We start from the raw sequence: 18,522 nt of genomic DNA, 5'->3' as shown, positions 1-18,522 counted from the left end.
CAGAAATGACCACAATACATGAGCATTATTTCTTTAATTTTCATGTCAGGGGTTGGAATGCATCTTGAAATATAATCATCAAATTTAGGTAAAGATAAAGTTTGAAATCTGTGACATAAAAACCACATTTAAACCAGTTCAAGTCTTCTCTTATGGCCATTTTATACTGTGTACCTCACTTGTAATGTTACAGCAGTGAGATAAAACTGCAGGGTTGAACTTAATCTAAATAAAAGGTATATGTAACTGCATTTTCACAGATTAAAGAAAAGGCAATATGACCAACAGAACTGAACCTTGTGGTATGGCTATGAATCGTGTCGGGTGGGTTGACTTTCTTTGCTTGATCATATTGGACTAGTTTTCCTTCTTTCCTAAGCGTGCATCGTTGGTTATGTAGTGTTTCCATGGAGTCCATTCATCGAGTGTCTTTTTATGTGATGTAGTCCACCTCTGTTAGTTTGGCCTTGAAGAACTGAAATATAACAAATAAATCTTTCTCTGTGTACTTGACTTTTAAGGTGCTTTGCTGTTCCAACAAACTCAGAGAAAGTTCCACAAATCCACATTCTGTGTTCAATGAAACAGACATGAGTCCACAACTTCACCTTGATTATTTCAGCTGTACACTTGTCTTCCTGCGGTAAAAGTCCAATAGGGATGCTCCATGTTATTGAGTGACACTGAATGTAGATGTGACCAGGTCAATGTCATTGAGCTTACTGGAGGTCCTATATCAGTGCTTTGCAGAAGTGTTTTTTACCCACTAAATTCTTTTCACATTTTGTAAAGTTACAACCACAAACTATATCTATTGTACGGGGATTTTATGTGACAGACCAACACCGCATAGTGCATAATTGTGAAGTGGAAGGAAAGGGACACATTTTTAAAATGTTGTTCAAACAAAAATCTTAAATGTGTGTGTACTTGTATTCAAGTACACACTTTGTGGGCAACTGTGGCTTAGTAAGGAAAGGAGTTGCCTTGCAGTCTGAAAGTTGTGGGTTTCATTCCAGCTTCTTTCACATCACATACTGATGTGTGCCTGGACAAGGCAATTAACCCCGCGTTGCTGCAATTACAGCAGCAAATCTTTTGCAGAATGTCTCTGCCATTGTTGGATTGAAATGTTTGCCCATTCTTCATTCATGTTCAGGTAGTTTGAATGAAGAATGCCTGTCACCATCAATTTTTAAGTCTAGCTACAGATTATGCATTAGATTTAGGTCTGAACTTTGACTGGGCCAATCTAATACACAACTGCCTAGTCTCTTTTGCATTCTCTCTAAAAGGTTTTCTTCCAGGGTTCCCCTTTATTTCATTCATCTCTCCATTGACCCTGGACAGCGTCCCTGTCCCTGTGAAAGAAAAGTATACCAACAGCATGATACTGCCATCACCATGGATCTGCATGTAGGTGTAAACGTTTAATTTTGATCTAATCTGACCAGAACACCTTCCATGTTTTTTATATCCACTACATTGTTTGTGACAAACTTTAAATTGGACTACTTGTGGCTGTGTTTTTACAATGGCCTTTTTTCCCATCTTATAAAAAGGCCAGCTTAGTGCACTGCACTACTAATAGTTGTCTTATCAACACATTATCCCACCTAGGCTAAGGATCTCTGGAGCTTCTCCAAAGTTACAATGTGCCTCTAGGCTGTTCTTCTGATTAATACTTTTCTCGCAAGGCCTGTCTGTTAAGGTGGATGACACTGGATTTTAGTTGGGGGTATCATTTTATTTCTAAAATGGGTTAAAAACCATTTCACTTCCACTTCAATGTTATATCCTAGGTTATATCCTAGGTTATCTTGGACTATTGCACAAATTCCAAATATAATTACATATATGTTTTTGGTTGTAAGGTGAGAATAAGTAAAAAAAAAAAAAAGGGTTTAGGGGTATGAATACTTTTGCAAGGCAATATAAATTTTTGTAAAATGATAGGTCTAGGATGTGTTTTAGGCCTCCATGACTCCTCTATTGATTTCTGGAATGTGAAGCAACATGTCAGCAAAGGAGAAAAAACTTGAATAGAAATGGTATAATCTGCCATAATTATGCCAGTTATATGGTGTTTTAGAAGAGATGACCAAAGAAAGTTGTAATCTTGTTTATGTGATCATAAAATTGCATATTGAGAAGTGATTAATGGAAGGAGAGGTAGAGGGCAAAATAAAAACAAAAAAGTAATCACAACAGATCTGGTATCTAAGGCCTTTGTGAGACTTTCTGGGAAGGCAGTTCAGTCAAAGGAGCCACCAAAAATAACTTTGACCATTTCCTTCTGAGAAACAAAACATGTACAGAAATGGATCCATCCCTTTAAGTCTTCCATCTATTATTATGAGGTTCAATGACACCAAGAACCAGCATCTTCATAGAATTTTCTCACCCGTCCAAATCTGTATCCAGTCTGAAGGAAGTAGAACCGAAGGGCTATCAACAGTTCCATTCAGATGGCTGACACTTCAGTCCATCAGCCATTCCACTTGGCATCCACTCCTTTTCACATCATCATTTCCATCATCCATGTTCTTCCCAGATCAACAGAGGCAGCGACGGTCACTCTTGGTCACCTCCTCTGATGAATGAACCACATTGGGCACGAAGCCGCTCTTCACGCCCTCCCAGCCCTCCTGGATAGTGATATCGCCGGACCGAACCAAAGCGAAGATCTCCCGGGTCAGCTCAGTGAAGGCGTGCTCCACATTGATGGCGTCACGAGCGGACGTCTCGATGTAGCGCATCCCGTACGCCCCAGCCAGTTTCTCTGCTTCTTGCCGGGTCACCTGTGAGATCAAAAGTGTTCTGGGTGAATTTTGCAAATCATGTTTTTTCTTTATGTAAGCTAAAAGGCTGAGACACAGAATTATCCTTTATCAGTTGCTGAATCATGGCTTTGCAATTCAATTTACTGGATTGTACAATACTGCACGCTCATGTTTCTGATCACAGAGCAGTGAACATCATCTCCAGTAAGCAGCATCACTACACAATTTAAATGCAAACATAGCAGATCTGTTTATGTCTGTCTTCCAGAACCAATGGCACCACAATTAGTGATGGCAGATATAATCCAGAATAAAGTGGTTGGCAAAGCCCATCTTTCAAAAATACTGTGCTTTATTTAATTCTGTTGCAATTGTTGTACAGTGCCTTGCAACAGCAATAATACCTCTTGTTATTATACACCTTTTGTCAGGTTTTAACCGCATTAAGATTTATGTCATTAATAGGATTGGGCATAATTGTAAATTGGAAGGAAAATGAGACACAGTTTTTAGGTGCTTTTACAAAAAAAATCTAAAAAGTGTGCCGAGTATTTGCATTCAGCTGTGTGTGCTGATACTATAAAATAAAATATAAAATCAAAACAAATGTCTTTGACATGTTAATGCTAGGTGTGCCAGAAACTAACTCTGAAATCAATCTGAACACACCATCCTCACTATAAAGCATGGTGGTATCAGCATCATGCTGTGGGAATGCTTTCCTTTAGCAGAGAAAGGGAGGCGAGTCAGTTGATAAGAAGTTAGATAGATGACATTGAATAATAGTTCATTTATAATGTGCTAATTCACAGCAAATGTCTTTCCCAGGCTCCTAATAAGATAAACAGATCCAGTTCATACCCAGAAACATATAATTTAATCCTATACAATTCAATCATATAAGCAGATTCAAATTCATTTACACACGTTCAAATTCAACCATAGTAATGACATAATGTAGTCAAGTGGACAGAGGTTCACCTTCCTGCAAGACAGCCAGTAAAATACATAGGAGTGCATGTTTGTAATATGGTATAATGTGACAAAGTTTAAGGCGTATTAACACTTTTTGCAAGACACTGTATATTATTTGCAGAGGATTTTGAAGTGTGAATTTGATAATGTTCTCTGGGAGTTGGGAATTTAAATAGCACAGATCATCTATCATTCCAATCTACATTGATCTAAATGTAAGAGGAAGCTTATTTTATAAAAAAAAAAACTCAAAAGACATTTAACAAATGTTCCCCATCAGCATTTTTTTTTTGTCAACACATCCCAATAAGAAGCTATGTTTAGTTTAAATGCCACTTTTTTCTTGTACTTACCTGGCGCTGTGCCTCCAGGTCACATTTGTGGCCCACCAGCAGGAACACGATACTGTGCGGCTGGACGTGGCTGCGGGCCTCTTCCAGCCAGTCATGGACATTCTGGAAGGAGCGCCGGTTGGTGATGTCGAAGAGGAGGAGCCCGCCCACAGAGTTGCGGTAGTAAGCTCTGGTGATAGACCTGCACAGTATGGTAGAGAGATAAATGAAAGTCTTTACTGCCACAAGCAATAAAGGATGATAGTTGGCAAATTTGTGGCCTTGCTTCTTTGACGAGGTTAAAATATTGTGGTGATGACATTTATTATGTAGGATTGATGGTTTATTTCTGTTGGACACCTGTAATTTTTTAAAGGTTGCCTTTTAATATTAATAATGTTAAGAGTTGTCTTCTCAGCTTGTGTCACCTTCAATTAAAGTATTTATTTATTTTAAGTTTTTATGTGAAAATATACAGACTAGGCTTGGGCCAGTATGGGATACTTACTGTATGAACCTTCTGTAATACCATGGTTCATTGGTATCATGATATTCATACAAACAATTTAAACAAAACTCTATATTTCACGTACAGTCACACATTTCCAAAATGTCCAATTTGTCTTTCTTGTAGGCAATCTAGTGTAATAGTCCTCTTCCAGGCTTAGAATCCACTTTATTGGCCAAGATCAGGAGCATAAACAAGGGATTTGACTACAGTTTTACACACTCTCTAGTGCTAACCTAAAGGTAAAAGTCAAAACAATTTGGGTCCAGGATGTCTGGGATTTGCAGAGATGTTATGCCCCGGCTCTGCACCACTTGGTTTAGCTCTACTCAGCACGGTAACACGGTTGTGTTTCCACTGAGCTGCCAACGGCTGAAGCTATGGTGACTGAAGCCCCGCCTCCAGCCATGAGTGTAGTGCGCTCTGCTGCTATTAAAATTACTGTTACATTGTCATATTAAAGTAATCTGAGTGAAATAAAAAAATAAAAATGAAAAACAAAAACATAAATAACCTAAAGAATATCTTATTTATGTTTTTATGTCTAAAATGATAATTATCTAGACCACAGCCCATACTTATAAAATAAGGCTCAGGGGTTCTGATGTGAGGGGGTGTGGCAGGAGAAGCAGAGATGAGAGATGCTGCTGTCTGGATGGTGAAGCTCTAAAGTTTGCCTGAAGAAGTTACAATTTTGGGCTTTATGAAAAAGTTTTTGTCTTATCCATGGCAATAACGAGGACAAGGACTAAAAAGCGCAAAACCACAGACTTTTGACCTTTGAAGTTAGTTTTAGTTTGGTTATTGCATGTTCGTGCTCCGCAGATTCAGCGACTCATCCTCCTGTTTGGTCCGATGCAGACAGTCTGATTACGGGCAGCTGCTGTCTGCCTGCTCCCTCCTCCATCTGCAGGAGGAGGGAGCTTAAGGACCGTAAATAAATTTCCAAATCAAACATGTTGTTTCATGGTGGTTTTGTTTTTTTGTGTTTTGGGGGAAATGTTTGTGCCTCTGAACAGCTGATTTTATGTGTGATCAGCTGATTTAGGATGTTATTAAATATAGCACTCTGCCTGCGTGTAATTCAGAAAGGTGATTTGTCCTTTTTCTTTTCTGTCAGCCTTCAGGCATGGTTTATGACCCATAAATGGTAAAATGACATGTTTGACCTTCTCAGGCCACTGTGGTCCTTAATATTATTGTAGTTGCTCTTGAGTTTTATTAACTTTTCCCTGCACTGTCTCATAGAAAACCTTCTCATTTCTCCTGGTCCTACGGCCAATCAGTGCACAGCAGTTTGGTCAGGTTACATATAGTCCCTACTTAGCCTTGGTCTTACCTGCTCAGGAGCAGGGACCAAAAAAAGTAGGTACCGGTATGGAAAAAACTGTAATGGAAACGCTCGCAAAGTGAGACGAGTGGAGTCGAGTAGGGCCAAATCGAGCCAGTGGAAAAGGGGCATTAGATGCCTTTCTCCTGATCCTAGACCTGTACAGGTCCTGGATGGAGGGACGTTCAGCCCTGATGATACTCTCTGCAGCTCAGATACCAATAAGGAATGGTTCCTAGAAACCAGAAGTGATCCACCGAGGACAGTGTTGTCAAGGATGGTGAGGTGAGGGAGTGTGTTTTCCGGATCTCCACTGTCTTGAGAGGGCTAAGCTCCAGGTAGTTCTGACCACACCAGAAGACCAGCCAGTCTACAACCTGTCTGTATGCAGACTCATCACTGTTCTGGATCAGACCAAGGACCGTGGTGTCATCTACAAACTTCAGGATACGGGTCTGCTGAGGTGCAGTCATTTGTGTACAGAGAAACGGGTAGTGGGGACAGAATACCTCGTGGGGGGTGTTGGTGCTGACCAGCAGTCTGCAGCGACATGTGAGGGAGGGGAAGCCCCATGTTCCTGCCTTACTGTATACTATAGGACCAGTATAGCATCACATTTTTTCAGTTTTGAAACTGCAACAATTTTAGCTTACCGGTAACTGAGTCATGGCTAGTAAAGACATGGGTAGTATCTTATATTTATTCATCTATTGTTAAAACACTGAAGGAAAAAAAATATTAGTGGTACAATACCTATTTCTTTAAATGCTCAACAGCTTCGGATCATGTGACCTAAGTTGTTACAATATGGTCTGTATAGTCCTAGAGGGTGCACAGATACAGATTACAAAGGGTATTCATTTGGTTTATAGGTAGTATTGGTGTAATTTAGAATGGGTTTGGTATTAACAAGGGTTGTTTAAGTAAAACAAGGGAAAATGTAGAAGAAAATATTGTTGAAATTAATGAATGAAATAGAGACTACTGAGTTTGAATAGAAGGCAGTGTGAGTTGGGGTGAGTAAGCTAGTCAGCTTGTCATGCTATAGCCTTTGGTTCACTTTACAGGGAAAATACAACATTATGAAATGGGAAAGTTAATTAGAGCGATAAAACACAAAATCCTTATTTATGGAGGCTCAATTCCTGACCTCAGGACCTTTGCTGCATGTCCCTCCATTCTGTTTGAAAACTCACTATGAAGATCAATAGTGCCATAAAATGTTTTGTCTCTCGGTAACTCCATAAGCTGATGAAACTTTGATAAAATATGAGAATCAGCTGTTAGCTAGTGGAGAATAAACTGGGTATTGGTGTTGGTTGCAAGAGAATCACTTGATCAATGATCAATTTATTCCTAATAACTTAACTGGTTAAATGAATGTAAAATTTAGACCACTGCAGAGCAAATGGGTGGAGAAGAGCTGCTCATTTTTAACATAATATAATGGCATTCCAGGAACACAAAAACAAACCTCCCAAGATTCCTTTTATTTTTTTATTATACTCTATGAAAGCATAAATATATTAGGACGGACATTTATAGGCTTGAGTCAGAGAGATGTGTTACATGAAATGCCTCATAGACGAGGGTAGGATTCGTCAGCAGGAAGGATACAGTTATAAAGAAGGGGTAGGTGGAAAACAAATTCAGGCCAGTCAAGTGATTCACTTGTTTTGACACAGGCATGCTTAATTTATACAGGTATATATATATGGAAGCAGGGCAGAAGCAGATAAAACAACACTGAAGAAAGATCTGTGTCATTGAGATAAGATTTCAGGAGAAAGATTGAAAACTCAAATTGGCAAGTGCCGCAGTGCAACAAAATCACAACATTATCTACAAATGGTGGAAATAATACCCCTAAACCATTTTGTTGGGTCTGGATTTGTTAAAACATTGTAAGACGATTGCGCCTTTAGAGTTGTACTAGGTCCTATAAAAACACAAGGATCACAAATTATAACAAATTTAAATTAAAATGTCAGCAATTAGCATGATAGGATCCAAATTTAGGAAATAATAGGTAACAGGAAATCAACAATCAACTTGTTTTGATGTGCAGTTTAGTTGTGTATTATATACAGGTTTATAAGAATATTTTTATTTCTATCAGTAGATGGGCAGACCGGATCAAATTAAACCAGTCCACACATGCATTATAGTGACGAAGCTACATAAACGTTTAAGCAGTAGTTTAAAGACATGGAAAAATGCTCTCTACCTGGTCTTCTACGACTCTGGACAAGGAAACACTCAGGATAAAGGCAGGTGACAGTCACCCCCTTTGTCTCAAAGTTGAACTCAGTCATGTATATGAAGACATATTTGAGCCTTTCTAACATACCATGTCTATACAGTGATCTACCTTCAGAGCACGGCCGGTCCTGTTCTGTTCTTGTATTCCAATAGCTGCCTTGAAATCCATATAATCAAACAAAGACTGACAAGCTCATCATACATAAAGCTTTAGCATGAAATAGAATACACGGAATGGCTACATGAACTATAAAGAAGAATATTGGTTTAGATTTTAGTTAGTTTGTATTCTTTAATAGATGTTTTGAATTAAATGAAAAGTTGCACAAGCTTCACACCTTAACCTGCAGGACCGTAGGCTCTGTGTGGTCAAGCCCAAGCCTATGTTTCTGGCCTTTTGGAGCCCCTCAGTTCTTGTCTTAAGTCTGAGATCTTCCAATCAAAGGCTGCTAATGGTCCTGCCAACCTATTATATATATATTTTTATATATATTCTGTTTTAAGTAGTCTCTTAATTTTATTTTTTCTTTTCATGTATGTTTTTACTACTTGTGTTTTTATACTTGTTTTTATTGTAAAGTACTTTGTGGTTTGACCTGTGAAAGGTGCTATATAAATACAATTTACTTACTTACTTACTTACTTACTTACTTATTTACTTACTTATTTATTTACTTACTAAACAGATATCTATCTATCTGTAGAGACATGCATAACATAAGACCTGTATTTTCTGCTTAAGGTAAAGTGCAATTTTCAACATATAATGCTATTACTGAGCCTATATTACAGTCCTGAAGCAAAATAAAGCTATTATGATAAGCAAATAAATTTTAGAATAAATATGCATCAATCTAAAAGTTGATATTGAGGAAATGTGTTGTTTTATGACATTAAGATGATATATACAGTACAGACCAAATGTTTGGACACACCCTCTCATTCAAAGAGTTGTCTTTATTTTCATGACTATGAATATTGTAGCTTCACACTGAAGGCATCAAAACTATGAATTAACACATGTGGAATTATATACTGAACAAAAAAGTGTGAAACAATTGAAAATATGTCTTATATTCTAGGTTCTTCAAAGTAGCCACCTTTTGCTTTGATTACTGCTTCGCACACTCTTGGCATTCAGTTGATGAGCTTCAAGAGGTAGTCACCTGAAATGGTTTTCCAACAGTCTTGAAGGAGTTCCCAGAGATGCTTAGCACTTGTTAGCCCTTTTGCCTTCACTCTGTGGTCCAGCTCACCCCAAACCATCTCAATTGGGTTCAGGTCCGGTGACTGTGGAGGCCAGGTCCTCTGGCGCAGCACCCCATCACTCTCCTTCTTGGTCAAATAGCCCTTAAACAGCCTGGAGGTGTGTTTGGGGTCATTGTCCTGTTGAAAAATAAGTGATGGTCCAACTAAACGCAAACCGGATGGAATAGCATGCCGCTGCAAGATGCTGTGGTAGCCATGCTGGTTCAGTATGCCTTCAATTTTGAATAAATCCCCAACAGTGTCACCAGCAAAGCACTCCCACACCATCACACCTCCTCCTCCATGCTTCACGGTGGGAACCAGGCATGTAGAGTCCATCCGTTCACCTCTTCTGTGCCGCACAAAGACACAGTGGTTGGAACCAAAGATCCCAAACTTGGACTCATCAGACCAAAGCACAGATTTCCACTGGTCTAATGTCCATTCCTTGTGTTCTTTAGCCCAAACAAGTCTCTTCTGCTTGTTGCCTGTCCTCAGCAGTGGTTTCCTAGCAGTTATTTTACCATGAAGGCCTGATTCACACAGTCTCCTCTTAACAGTTGTTCTAGAGATGTGTCTGCTGCTAGAACTCTGTGTGGCATTGACCTGTTCTCTAATCTGAGCTGCTGTTAACCTGCGATTTCTGAGGCTGGTGACTCGGATGAACTTATCGTCCGCAGCAGAGGTGACTCTTGGTCTTCCTTTCCTGGGGCGGTCCTCATGTGAGCCAGTTTCTTTGTAGCGCTTGATGGTTTTTGTGACTGCACTTGGGGACACTTTCAAAGTTTTCCCAATTGTACGGACTGACTGACCTTCATTTCTTAAAGTAATGATGGCCACTTGTTTTTCTTTACTTAGCTGCTTTTTTCTTGCAATAATACAAATTCTAACAGTCTATTCAGTAGGACTATCAGCTGTGTACTGTATCAACCTCCTGCACAACACAACTGATGGCCCCAACCCCAATTATAAGGCTTGAAATCCCACTTATTAAACCTGACAGGGCACACCTGTGAAGTGAAAACCATTTCAAGTGATTACCTCTTGTAGCTCATCAACAGAATGTCAAGAGTGTGTGGAGCAGTAATCAAAGCAAAAGGTGGCTACTTTGAAAAACCTAGAATATAAGACATATTTTCAGTTGTTTCACACTTTTTTGTTCAGTATATAATTCCACATATGTTAATTCATAGTTTTGATGCCTTCAGTGTGAAGTTACAATATTCATAGTCATGAAAATAAAGAAAACTCTTTGAATGAGAAGGTGTGTCCAAACATTTGGTCTGTACTGTATATACACTGAGTCTATAATTTAAATGTTGTCATGCTAAGGACAAATGATATTTCATTGTAGGCATGACTACATGCTATAACTCTTTAAAACCTAAATTCTGCTTGTTCTAATTTATTGTTGTCAATGAAACGATTACACTTTTCGCAGAGGTTAAAGGTCAGTTAAAGATCTGTCTTTGATGGATGTTTAACCTGTTGTCAGTTCCGTAAAAACAGTTGCTCTTTATTCCTCCCAAATCCATATCAGCATGCTGAAATGTTGCACAACATATGGTTGTTTCAGTTTCTAGATAAATCAGGGTTTAAATTGTTGAACCACAGGTTCCTCTTTCCTCCCCATAGGGGGGATGTCATGTGCTGGTTAAACATGATACTGCTGCTTTTCCCACAGATCTTTCTCTAGAATTTTGGTTCTTGTGGGATTGAAGTTTTTCTTCCAGTCATACGTAAGGTGGTGAGGCTGTCTGAACATATTTTTTTCATGTCATCTTTACGCAAGACCTAAAACATGTGAAATCCTGTCATGAAGGTCTCAGTGTAGCTGCTTTGATTAAGGAATGATTATGAATGTTTGTAGTTTCTTTGTTACTGTTCTACTTTTGGGAGAATGACACAGCACCTTGCAAAAAATCATAACCTTCAAACCTTTTCAGATTTTTCACATTGGGCAACATTATTAACACAAAGAGTATGGCTGTCCACCTAAACAGGGTGGGCAATGAGAGTGTTCGTCAGAGAAGTGCCCAGAAGGCCCATGGTAACTCTGGAGGAGCTACAGAGACCTACAGCTCAGGTGGGGGAATTTGTCCACTTTAGAATTGCTGTTCACAGACTCTATCCAATCTGCCTAACCTTGAGCAATTTTCCCAAATGTTGTAAATCGTTTGATGGTCAAGCAATTAAATGTTGGTATAACGAAATATTCCTGCAAGTTTAGCAAAGTGTGGGAACTCTGTTGTTTTTTTTTTTCTTGGATTGGATAATCCTTCTCCTACACATCTGCGGAGCCCTGAACAGAAATATATTTGTATAGAAAATAAGCATGTTTATTTTAACCTTACTTGGGCAATGATTACTCCACGGATTTTAAATTATTTACCCTGGGCCCCTGAGGTTTTGGCAGGCCCAAAATAGCATTTTTGTATGTCTCTTGTGAAATTATAGTTTTTTGTTTTTTTGGAAACATTCTATTAGGTATCCAAAGAAAACATATATGCCCATGTCACAATGAATTAATTTTTTCTCAGTAACCTATACACAACTATTTAAATACGATGATGTCATAGTCCCTCTCGCCTCTAACTTGGCTAGCATTTCATACGTAACAATTACAAGTTGAGGTGGATTCTTCACGTGTCCTTCAATTTTTGGTGTAATTCAGGGACCGCGTTACACTGCCACATACAGGCTTGGAATAGTTATTACAACATTTTGGGGGAAATTTTTTTTGTATGAAGGAAGATATGTCTAGAACTTATGCTGTCTTTATAAGAAGGACAAATACAAACATTGTTTCATAGTAATACTATTTTTATGTCCATCCAGTAATATACAAACATTAGAGTACTACCCTAGGCCGTCGTTACAGAGCACATTTAACAGAGTACCAAACAACCTCATACTGAAGTTGCAAATCCACCTTTGTATATGTGTATATTGTATATATGTATTTATGGACATAAGGATATATGCTGAATATATCTGATAACACAAAAAAACAAAAAAGAAACACAGAGAGCAAAGTGTATCGGAGTCAAATTCCTTGTTTGTTGTATGTACAAACTTGGTGATAAAGCTGATTCTGATTCTGATTATAGAAAGTTCTCAGGTAGGGCACCAGCGCTGACTCTAGCCCAGGAGCCCTAACCTTCCACATCCAGTCTTGTTTCTTGCACATGATCTTGTTCAACTTGCATTGTCCCTGCGGGCTAATACACCACTACAGTCCCTGTAGGCTGTTGGAAGAGATAACCCCGTTTAAAAGGGGACATTCAGCTCTGACAGCTTCTTTATTTTATAGTAAAATGCAGAAGTATGTATTATTTCGCAGATCCTTTTATTAGAAATGACCTGAATACATTCACCTGTCCTTGCTAACAAATAATCACCAATTTTAAGAAAATACACTTTTTGTCACCGGTACCAACTTAAAAAACTAACAAATAAACCCCATGTGATTAAAGTCCACATATATAAACATAAGGAAATGTTAAGCAACGCAGAGGATTAAAAAGAAACAGCAGGACCTCACATCATCTGTTACGCATGATCAGTCTCCTGCCAGGCTGTCACCTCCTCTCACCTGAAGCGCTCCTGCCCCGCGGTGTCCCAGATCTGCAGCTTGATCCGCTTCCCGGGCTCGATCTCCACCAGCCGGGAGAAGAAATCCACGCCCACGGTGGGGTCGGACACCTGGGCGAAGCGACCCTCCGTGAACCGCCGGATCAGACACGACTTGCCCACCGTGGAGTCTCCGATGACGATGAGGCGGAACTGGTAGAGCCATATGGCCTCCATGACTGCGTGTCTCCGCGAGCTGCTGAGGTGTGAGCGCCCGAGATGCGCGTGCGTCAGCGCGAGCTTGAGCGAGAGACAGAGAGAGTATGTCCGGTCAGACCATCAGCTGTTTACTGTGTTTGATTAAAGCAAGGCTGAAACAATGTTAGGAGAGCAACGGTGGTTTGTTTTGTTTTTTTGTCAATAAAAATTTTTAACATATTTTTTGTATAAAAAGCAAAAATTACAATGAGAGCAGAGGAGGTCCTTTATTTTATTTATTTATTTATTGTATTAGCATAGTGTTTCCCTCTTAGTGTGTCCTTCTTACATACAAGGGACCTTAAAGGTGTAAACACTCCAATTTGGGGGAATAACCAATAGGCCACCACTCCTCAACTGAAGGGTCATTTGAGAAGTGGCGGCCTAGTGGTTATTATTATTAAATTATTATTGTTTCACAAATAGAGCAAAGGTTCTGTGAGTTAAACTGCAGTTTAGTGAAACCCTGTGTGGTGTGGAAGGTTCCATTCAAGATTTCCCAGTCTGAGCATTTTAGACCTTGAATTACCAATGATCAAAAGCAGTCCAGATTTCTCAAAAAACAACTGTGTGATAGACCTGTCAGATAACAACTTCAGCCAGCTGTGACCTTCAGCCATATTTTCTTACAGTGTGTATCTCACTGTGCAGCAAATAACTATAAAAAAAACGGACAACATCATCATTAAATTGCTGAAATTCCATGTTGGGTTTTTGGTTTGGGCGTACTACCCTTGGGTGTACTATCATTAGCGGACCGCATCTGGCCGCCCCTTTCTAGAGGCACCCTTGTTTAATATTTTATTTTCAAAACCCTTTTTTCCCTCTGATTGTTTATTTTAATCATTGATCGTATTTCCTTGAATTAAATCCTATCTGCAAAACGATTCACAACTACAAACTTCACAAATTCCCTGCAAAAACAATTGGAATTTATTGGTTTGATCCATGGATGTTTGTAATTTCCAGGGTACAGTCCGGGTACTGATACAGATCCATCATGTAATTTGTATTATTGCAGCTCTTTCCTGATATAGTCCTCTGGTGCATATTGGTGCTGTAGCATACGTAATAGTGGTAACACTAACGCTAATAAATTGCTACATACTGATCAGAAATGCTGATTTCTGATTACTATTTTGGTGTATTCTAGTGTTTCTTTTTCAAATGACTACAAGTAGACACTCTGCAAGAACAGAGAAATTTGTTCTCTCTCCCAGGACTGCAAGAACAAAAAGACATCATTATGTTCTTGTAGGCCTGCTTTGGGATTTCTTGCAGCCTGTTTTTGATGCATCTTCAGGGCAGAACTTTTTTTTTTGGTCTGAAAACTATTATACAAATGGCACAGTAGGAGGGAACTGAAAGAACATTGTTCTTGTTCTTGTGACCTCAAGTCATAGAGTAATTACTCTGTTATTGTGGAGTAGCTACTGTATGTATGGGCCTTTAAGCGAGCATTGTGACTGGCTAGCCATTAGCCACCAACAACCACAGCTTAGTATTGGTGCTACAGGGCTATTTCACAAATCCACAGTATCTGGACTAGTTCAGTCTGAACTAGATAACTCTTTTCTAAACCAAGAATCCTCAAAACACAGTATGAAACACAAAAATAAGCATTTTCAATGCGGTTTTAGCTTTAAAACCAGATTATGAAGACATCATATAGACCTGGACTAAATTATTCTCCAGTTATTACAAATTATTTTAATCTGTGAAAGCTTTATAAAAGAAAATTGATTTCTAGCTTTTCAGAAAATATTGTTAATATCTTGTTCTCGTGAACTTAATATTTCTGAATGTATTGTTAAATCCCAAACTATAGCACATATAAATTAATTTTAAAACTTTGTTTTAGTATAACACTTTAACATGAGAACCGTTGATCATACATTAAAAATATGCTCCAACTTCCTGATAGAGATAGAAGCTGAAGGGTTACAGTTGCCTGAAGTTTCACTGGTGTCTTAACAGAAATTCTTTTGCAGAATTTATCCAGGAATCCAGGGTATAAGAAGCGTTAGGGAGCATGAATTACTTATCTTTTTTTTTTTTCTTTCAAATGTTGTGAGAATCAGGCACGTTTGCAGTATAGTTGAGTTAAGATATAAAAAATGTTGTTCTAAAATGCTGTGGCAAAATATGTAGTTAGCGACAAACAAAATCTATGTTGTACGCTACTGGGGTTTATAAGAAACACTAGTGGGAATTTATAGAGATTGTATGTCAGCTGTAGTAACTTCACAGCCTTCAGGTGCAGACAGAGAAGGAGATGGTTGGCAGATGTTCACAAGAACAGAATCTGCTGTGTTTTCAAGGCACAAAGTTAGAGAGGCATTTTGAGGTTTGTTTGTGGTTCGGGTTTATATAATGTAGTCCTGCTAAATGTTACTAGATATGGACCTTTAAAGAAAACAGCTGACATCTTTTATTGTTTGTTGGCTTTTTGCCTCTGATTGATAATGGGTCACCTCAGACATGGTCAATCAATAACTGAAGACTTTCACCTTCATGTGAGCTGCTGACAGACTGAACTTTGATCCGATGAGCTGCTTCAGAAAAGAGAAACGGTACACACAGCATTGTTCTTTGGGCTCTGACATACAAAGGTAGAAAAAATAAAATACATTTAGTGAAATGGCTTTGTGTTTATTTGTTTTTAACTTTATTTTTTCTCAATAACTGTTTTTAAACTTGCTTTAACTAAGGAGCATGTTGTTAAAAGGAAAGTAACCACCTAGGGTTACTGTAACAAACATAAAATATGCAGGGCCTGCTAAAAGTATTTATGGGGCTTTTCTTCCTTTTCTTTACATCACAGTTGCAAATGTAACTGTATGTTATGGTTATGGGATTTGATGAACTATGGCATCTGAATGCCATAGTTGAGGTCTTCTGTTTACTAGTAAAGTGACTTCTGATGGCAATCGGTTGCAGTAAGTTTTATTTAGGGGTATCAGAGTAAAGGCAGGCTGAATATAAATTTGCACCACACTTTTCAGACTTTTATCTGTGTGTGTGTATAGATATATATAACCATGCATTATTTTCATTTTACTTCACAATTCTGTTATTAATGTGTGTAGTGCTGTTACATAGAATAGGCTGATCCCTCATAAAGTGCTAATTTATTCTAAGCTAAACATAATGTAGCTTATTTGTATTGGAGACTACAGCTCACCAAGCGCAGTTATATAAAGCCTCCCATCAGCCTTGCTCTCCAATAGAGTCAGGTTGCACAGCTCAGTCAGTATGCAAACAATAGCAGCTGAATCCCTGGTGAATATAACGGCCTCAGGAGCTCTTGCTCCTGATGGGGCATGTGGAGGTCCATCAACGCCTTTCAAATGTCCAGCAGGAACTGAGACTGGACAGCTGTCCTCATCTGAACAGGAATAAAGAGCTGAACAAGCTTTTCTAATGGAGGCTGATGGTACTAGCATTATCTCTAGGCGCACACAGTTATTTTAATGGCATATTTTATGAGCTGTTTAATGCAGGTCATGACATATATCTTATCAAACATGCGTCATGTTTCTTATTTCAATATTTTTAGTGCAGCTAATAATAAATCTTACAATTCCATAACTATTAACGAGCGCCTTTTAACGCTTAATGGTCTGCTCAATAACAAAGACACGCGTCATTGATAAAGATACCTGCTTGCAGAGAGAAATGGGCCCGCTTTAGGCCGGAGTTGTTGCTCTTCCTCTCCCGCCTGTTCAGCACCAGGCCGATGAGAGCTCCATGGCACCGACAAGTCTGACTGGATCGATGCTCAGGCCGCAAAACGGGACTCCGTAAAGCGCGATAACACACACACACACGCACACACACGGGCTGGTTCGACTAAAGCAGGCCCCTGGAGTCCAGATATGTTCCTTTCTTACGGCCAGGCCCCGCTGGACAACCGTGAGAGGAGCGCATTTAGAGCAGGTGCAGTTTCATTAAAAACAGACGGATCCAGCTCCTGTACGCGGAGCCTCGTCCGAACTGACCCCCTGCTCTCAGTTTGCTCTCAGCCGTCTGAGGAGGGGCAGGCTGTTCGGATGAAGAGGAAGGGGGGATCCACTTCTGCGTTTGCTGAGTGTTTGGAGCTAATCGGCACTGATGAAATGGCAGCAGAGAGCAGCAGCAGTAGCATCATACAGCCTGACTCATCCCGCATCAGTACCATAACCGTAAAGAAGCGCATGTGTGCGCAACGAAAGCTGAACGAAGAGGAGCAGAAACGTTTTCCTTTTCATAGAAAACCACACAGCATATATCGACCTAGGCCTGGTCTTGCAGGAATGTATAACTCTTATGAATACGCAACTTATAAACACATGAGGAAACGTCCCATATCTGTTAAACTAAGCAAAAGGTTAAAAACATTTGCAGCAGAAAAAAATGAGCGATACAAAATAGTTTTCTGTTGCAATTTCCATCAATAGAAACATGTTTTCCATTCGTCTTTAAATATTTGTACTGAACTTAAGATTTGAGCTGCGCACTCACTACGGTCTCTACGTTCAAAGGTTGGTGCGCACTCACGGAAACAGTCACCTCGCTATTGCTACTGGGAATTGTAGTTTCCTTTCATCCCACACCAGAAACCATAAACAGCCCCTTTTTGCCTCTTCTCCTTTCGAGAAACCTCTTCTGTTGTTGAATCTATCTATCTATCTATCTATCTATCTATCTATCTATCTATCTATCTATCTATCTATCTATCTATCTATCTATCTATCTATCTATCTATCTATCTATCTATCTATCTATCTATCTATCTATCTATCTATCTATCTATCTATCTATCTATCTATCTATCTATCTATCTATCTATCTATCTATCTATCTATCTATCTATCACAAATTTCAAAGGCTGATGTTAAGTAAGGCATCATATTTTTTCAGTATTTCTGCACTTTGCCCTGGCACCCAGGACCTCAGTTGCTGGCCCAAATCTTGACAGATGGTGAATCATTCTTGCTTTACCCTGGAGGTTAACGGTTGTTTGGTTTTTTCTCTTGTTTTAGGATAATTGAACCCAGGTTCCCATTAGGATTAAGATCTGAGGAGCTTCCAGACATAGAAACAAAATCTCAATATTTTGTTGTTAGAGCTACTTAGGTATCCCTTTTGACATGTGAGTTAGTGAATTATGATGTGGGGAAAAATTGTTTATTATCAAATTGCACAGGGCAAAGTTCTTGAAATATTTTTTAATCAGATTTATCATAATTTCAGGTTTTTTTTTTAGACAAT

The 18,522-nt window shown here is 39.0% G+C and overlaps 1 protein-coding gene across 3 annotated transcripts; it reads right to left on the bottom strand.

Annotated features, from left to right (window-relative positions):
* Positions 1 to 19: 19 nt before the first annotated feature.
* Positions 20 to 17,428, bottom strand: LOC124880514 (ras-related protein Rab-39B). 3 transcript variants are annotated; one of them, XM_047385669.1, is made up of 6 exons: positions 16,932 to 17,105; positions 16,454 to 16,657; positions 15,780 to 15,868; positions 13,034 to 13,311; positions 4,112 to 4,292; positions 20 to 2,801 (listed from the first exon to the last, which is right to left on the bottom strand). In XM_047385669.1, the coding sequence occupies exons 3-6, from the start codon at positions 15,783 to 15,785 to the stop codon at positions 2,556 to 2,558; spliced, it is 711 nt and encodes a 236-aa protein (XP_047241625.1). In that variant the 5' UTR covers positions 15,786 to 15,868; positions 16,454 to 16,657; positions 16,932 to 17,105; the 3' UTR covers positions 20 to 2,555. The 3 variants fall into 3 exon arrangements, with proteins under 3 accessions (XP_047241625.1, XP_047241623.1, XP_047241624.1); XM_047385667.1 differs by lacking the exons at positions 15,780 to 15,868; positions 16,454 to 16,657 and having other exon boundaries at positions 16,932 to 17,428; XM_047385668.1 differs by lacking the exons at positions 15,780 to 15,868; positions 16,932 to 17,105 and having other exon boundaries at positions 16,454 to 16,592.
* Positions 17,429 to 18,522: the final 1,094 nt, after the last annotated feature.

Source organism: Girardinichthys multiradiatus, chromosome 14 (assembly GCF_021462225.1).
Source record: "Girardinichthys multiradiatus isolate DD_20200921_A chromosome 14, DD_fGirMul_XY1, whole genome shotgun sequence".
NCBI classification, from domain to species: Eukaryota; Metazoa; Chordata; class Actinopteri; order Cyprinodontiformes; family Goodeidae; genus Girardinichthys; species Girardinichthys multiradiatus.
The sequence above is the reverse complement of the archived record's forward strand: the minus strand, read 5'-3'. Positions and strand labels throughout refer to the sequence as shown.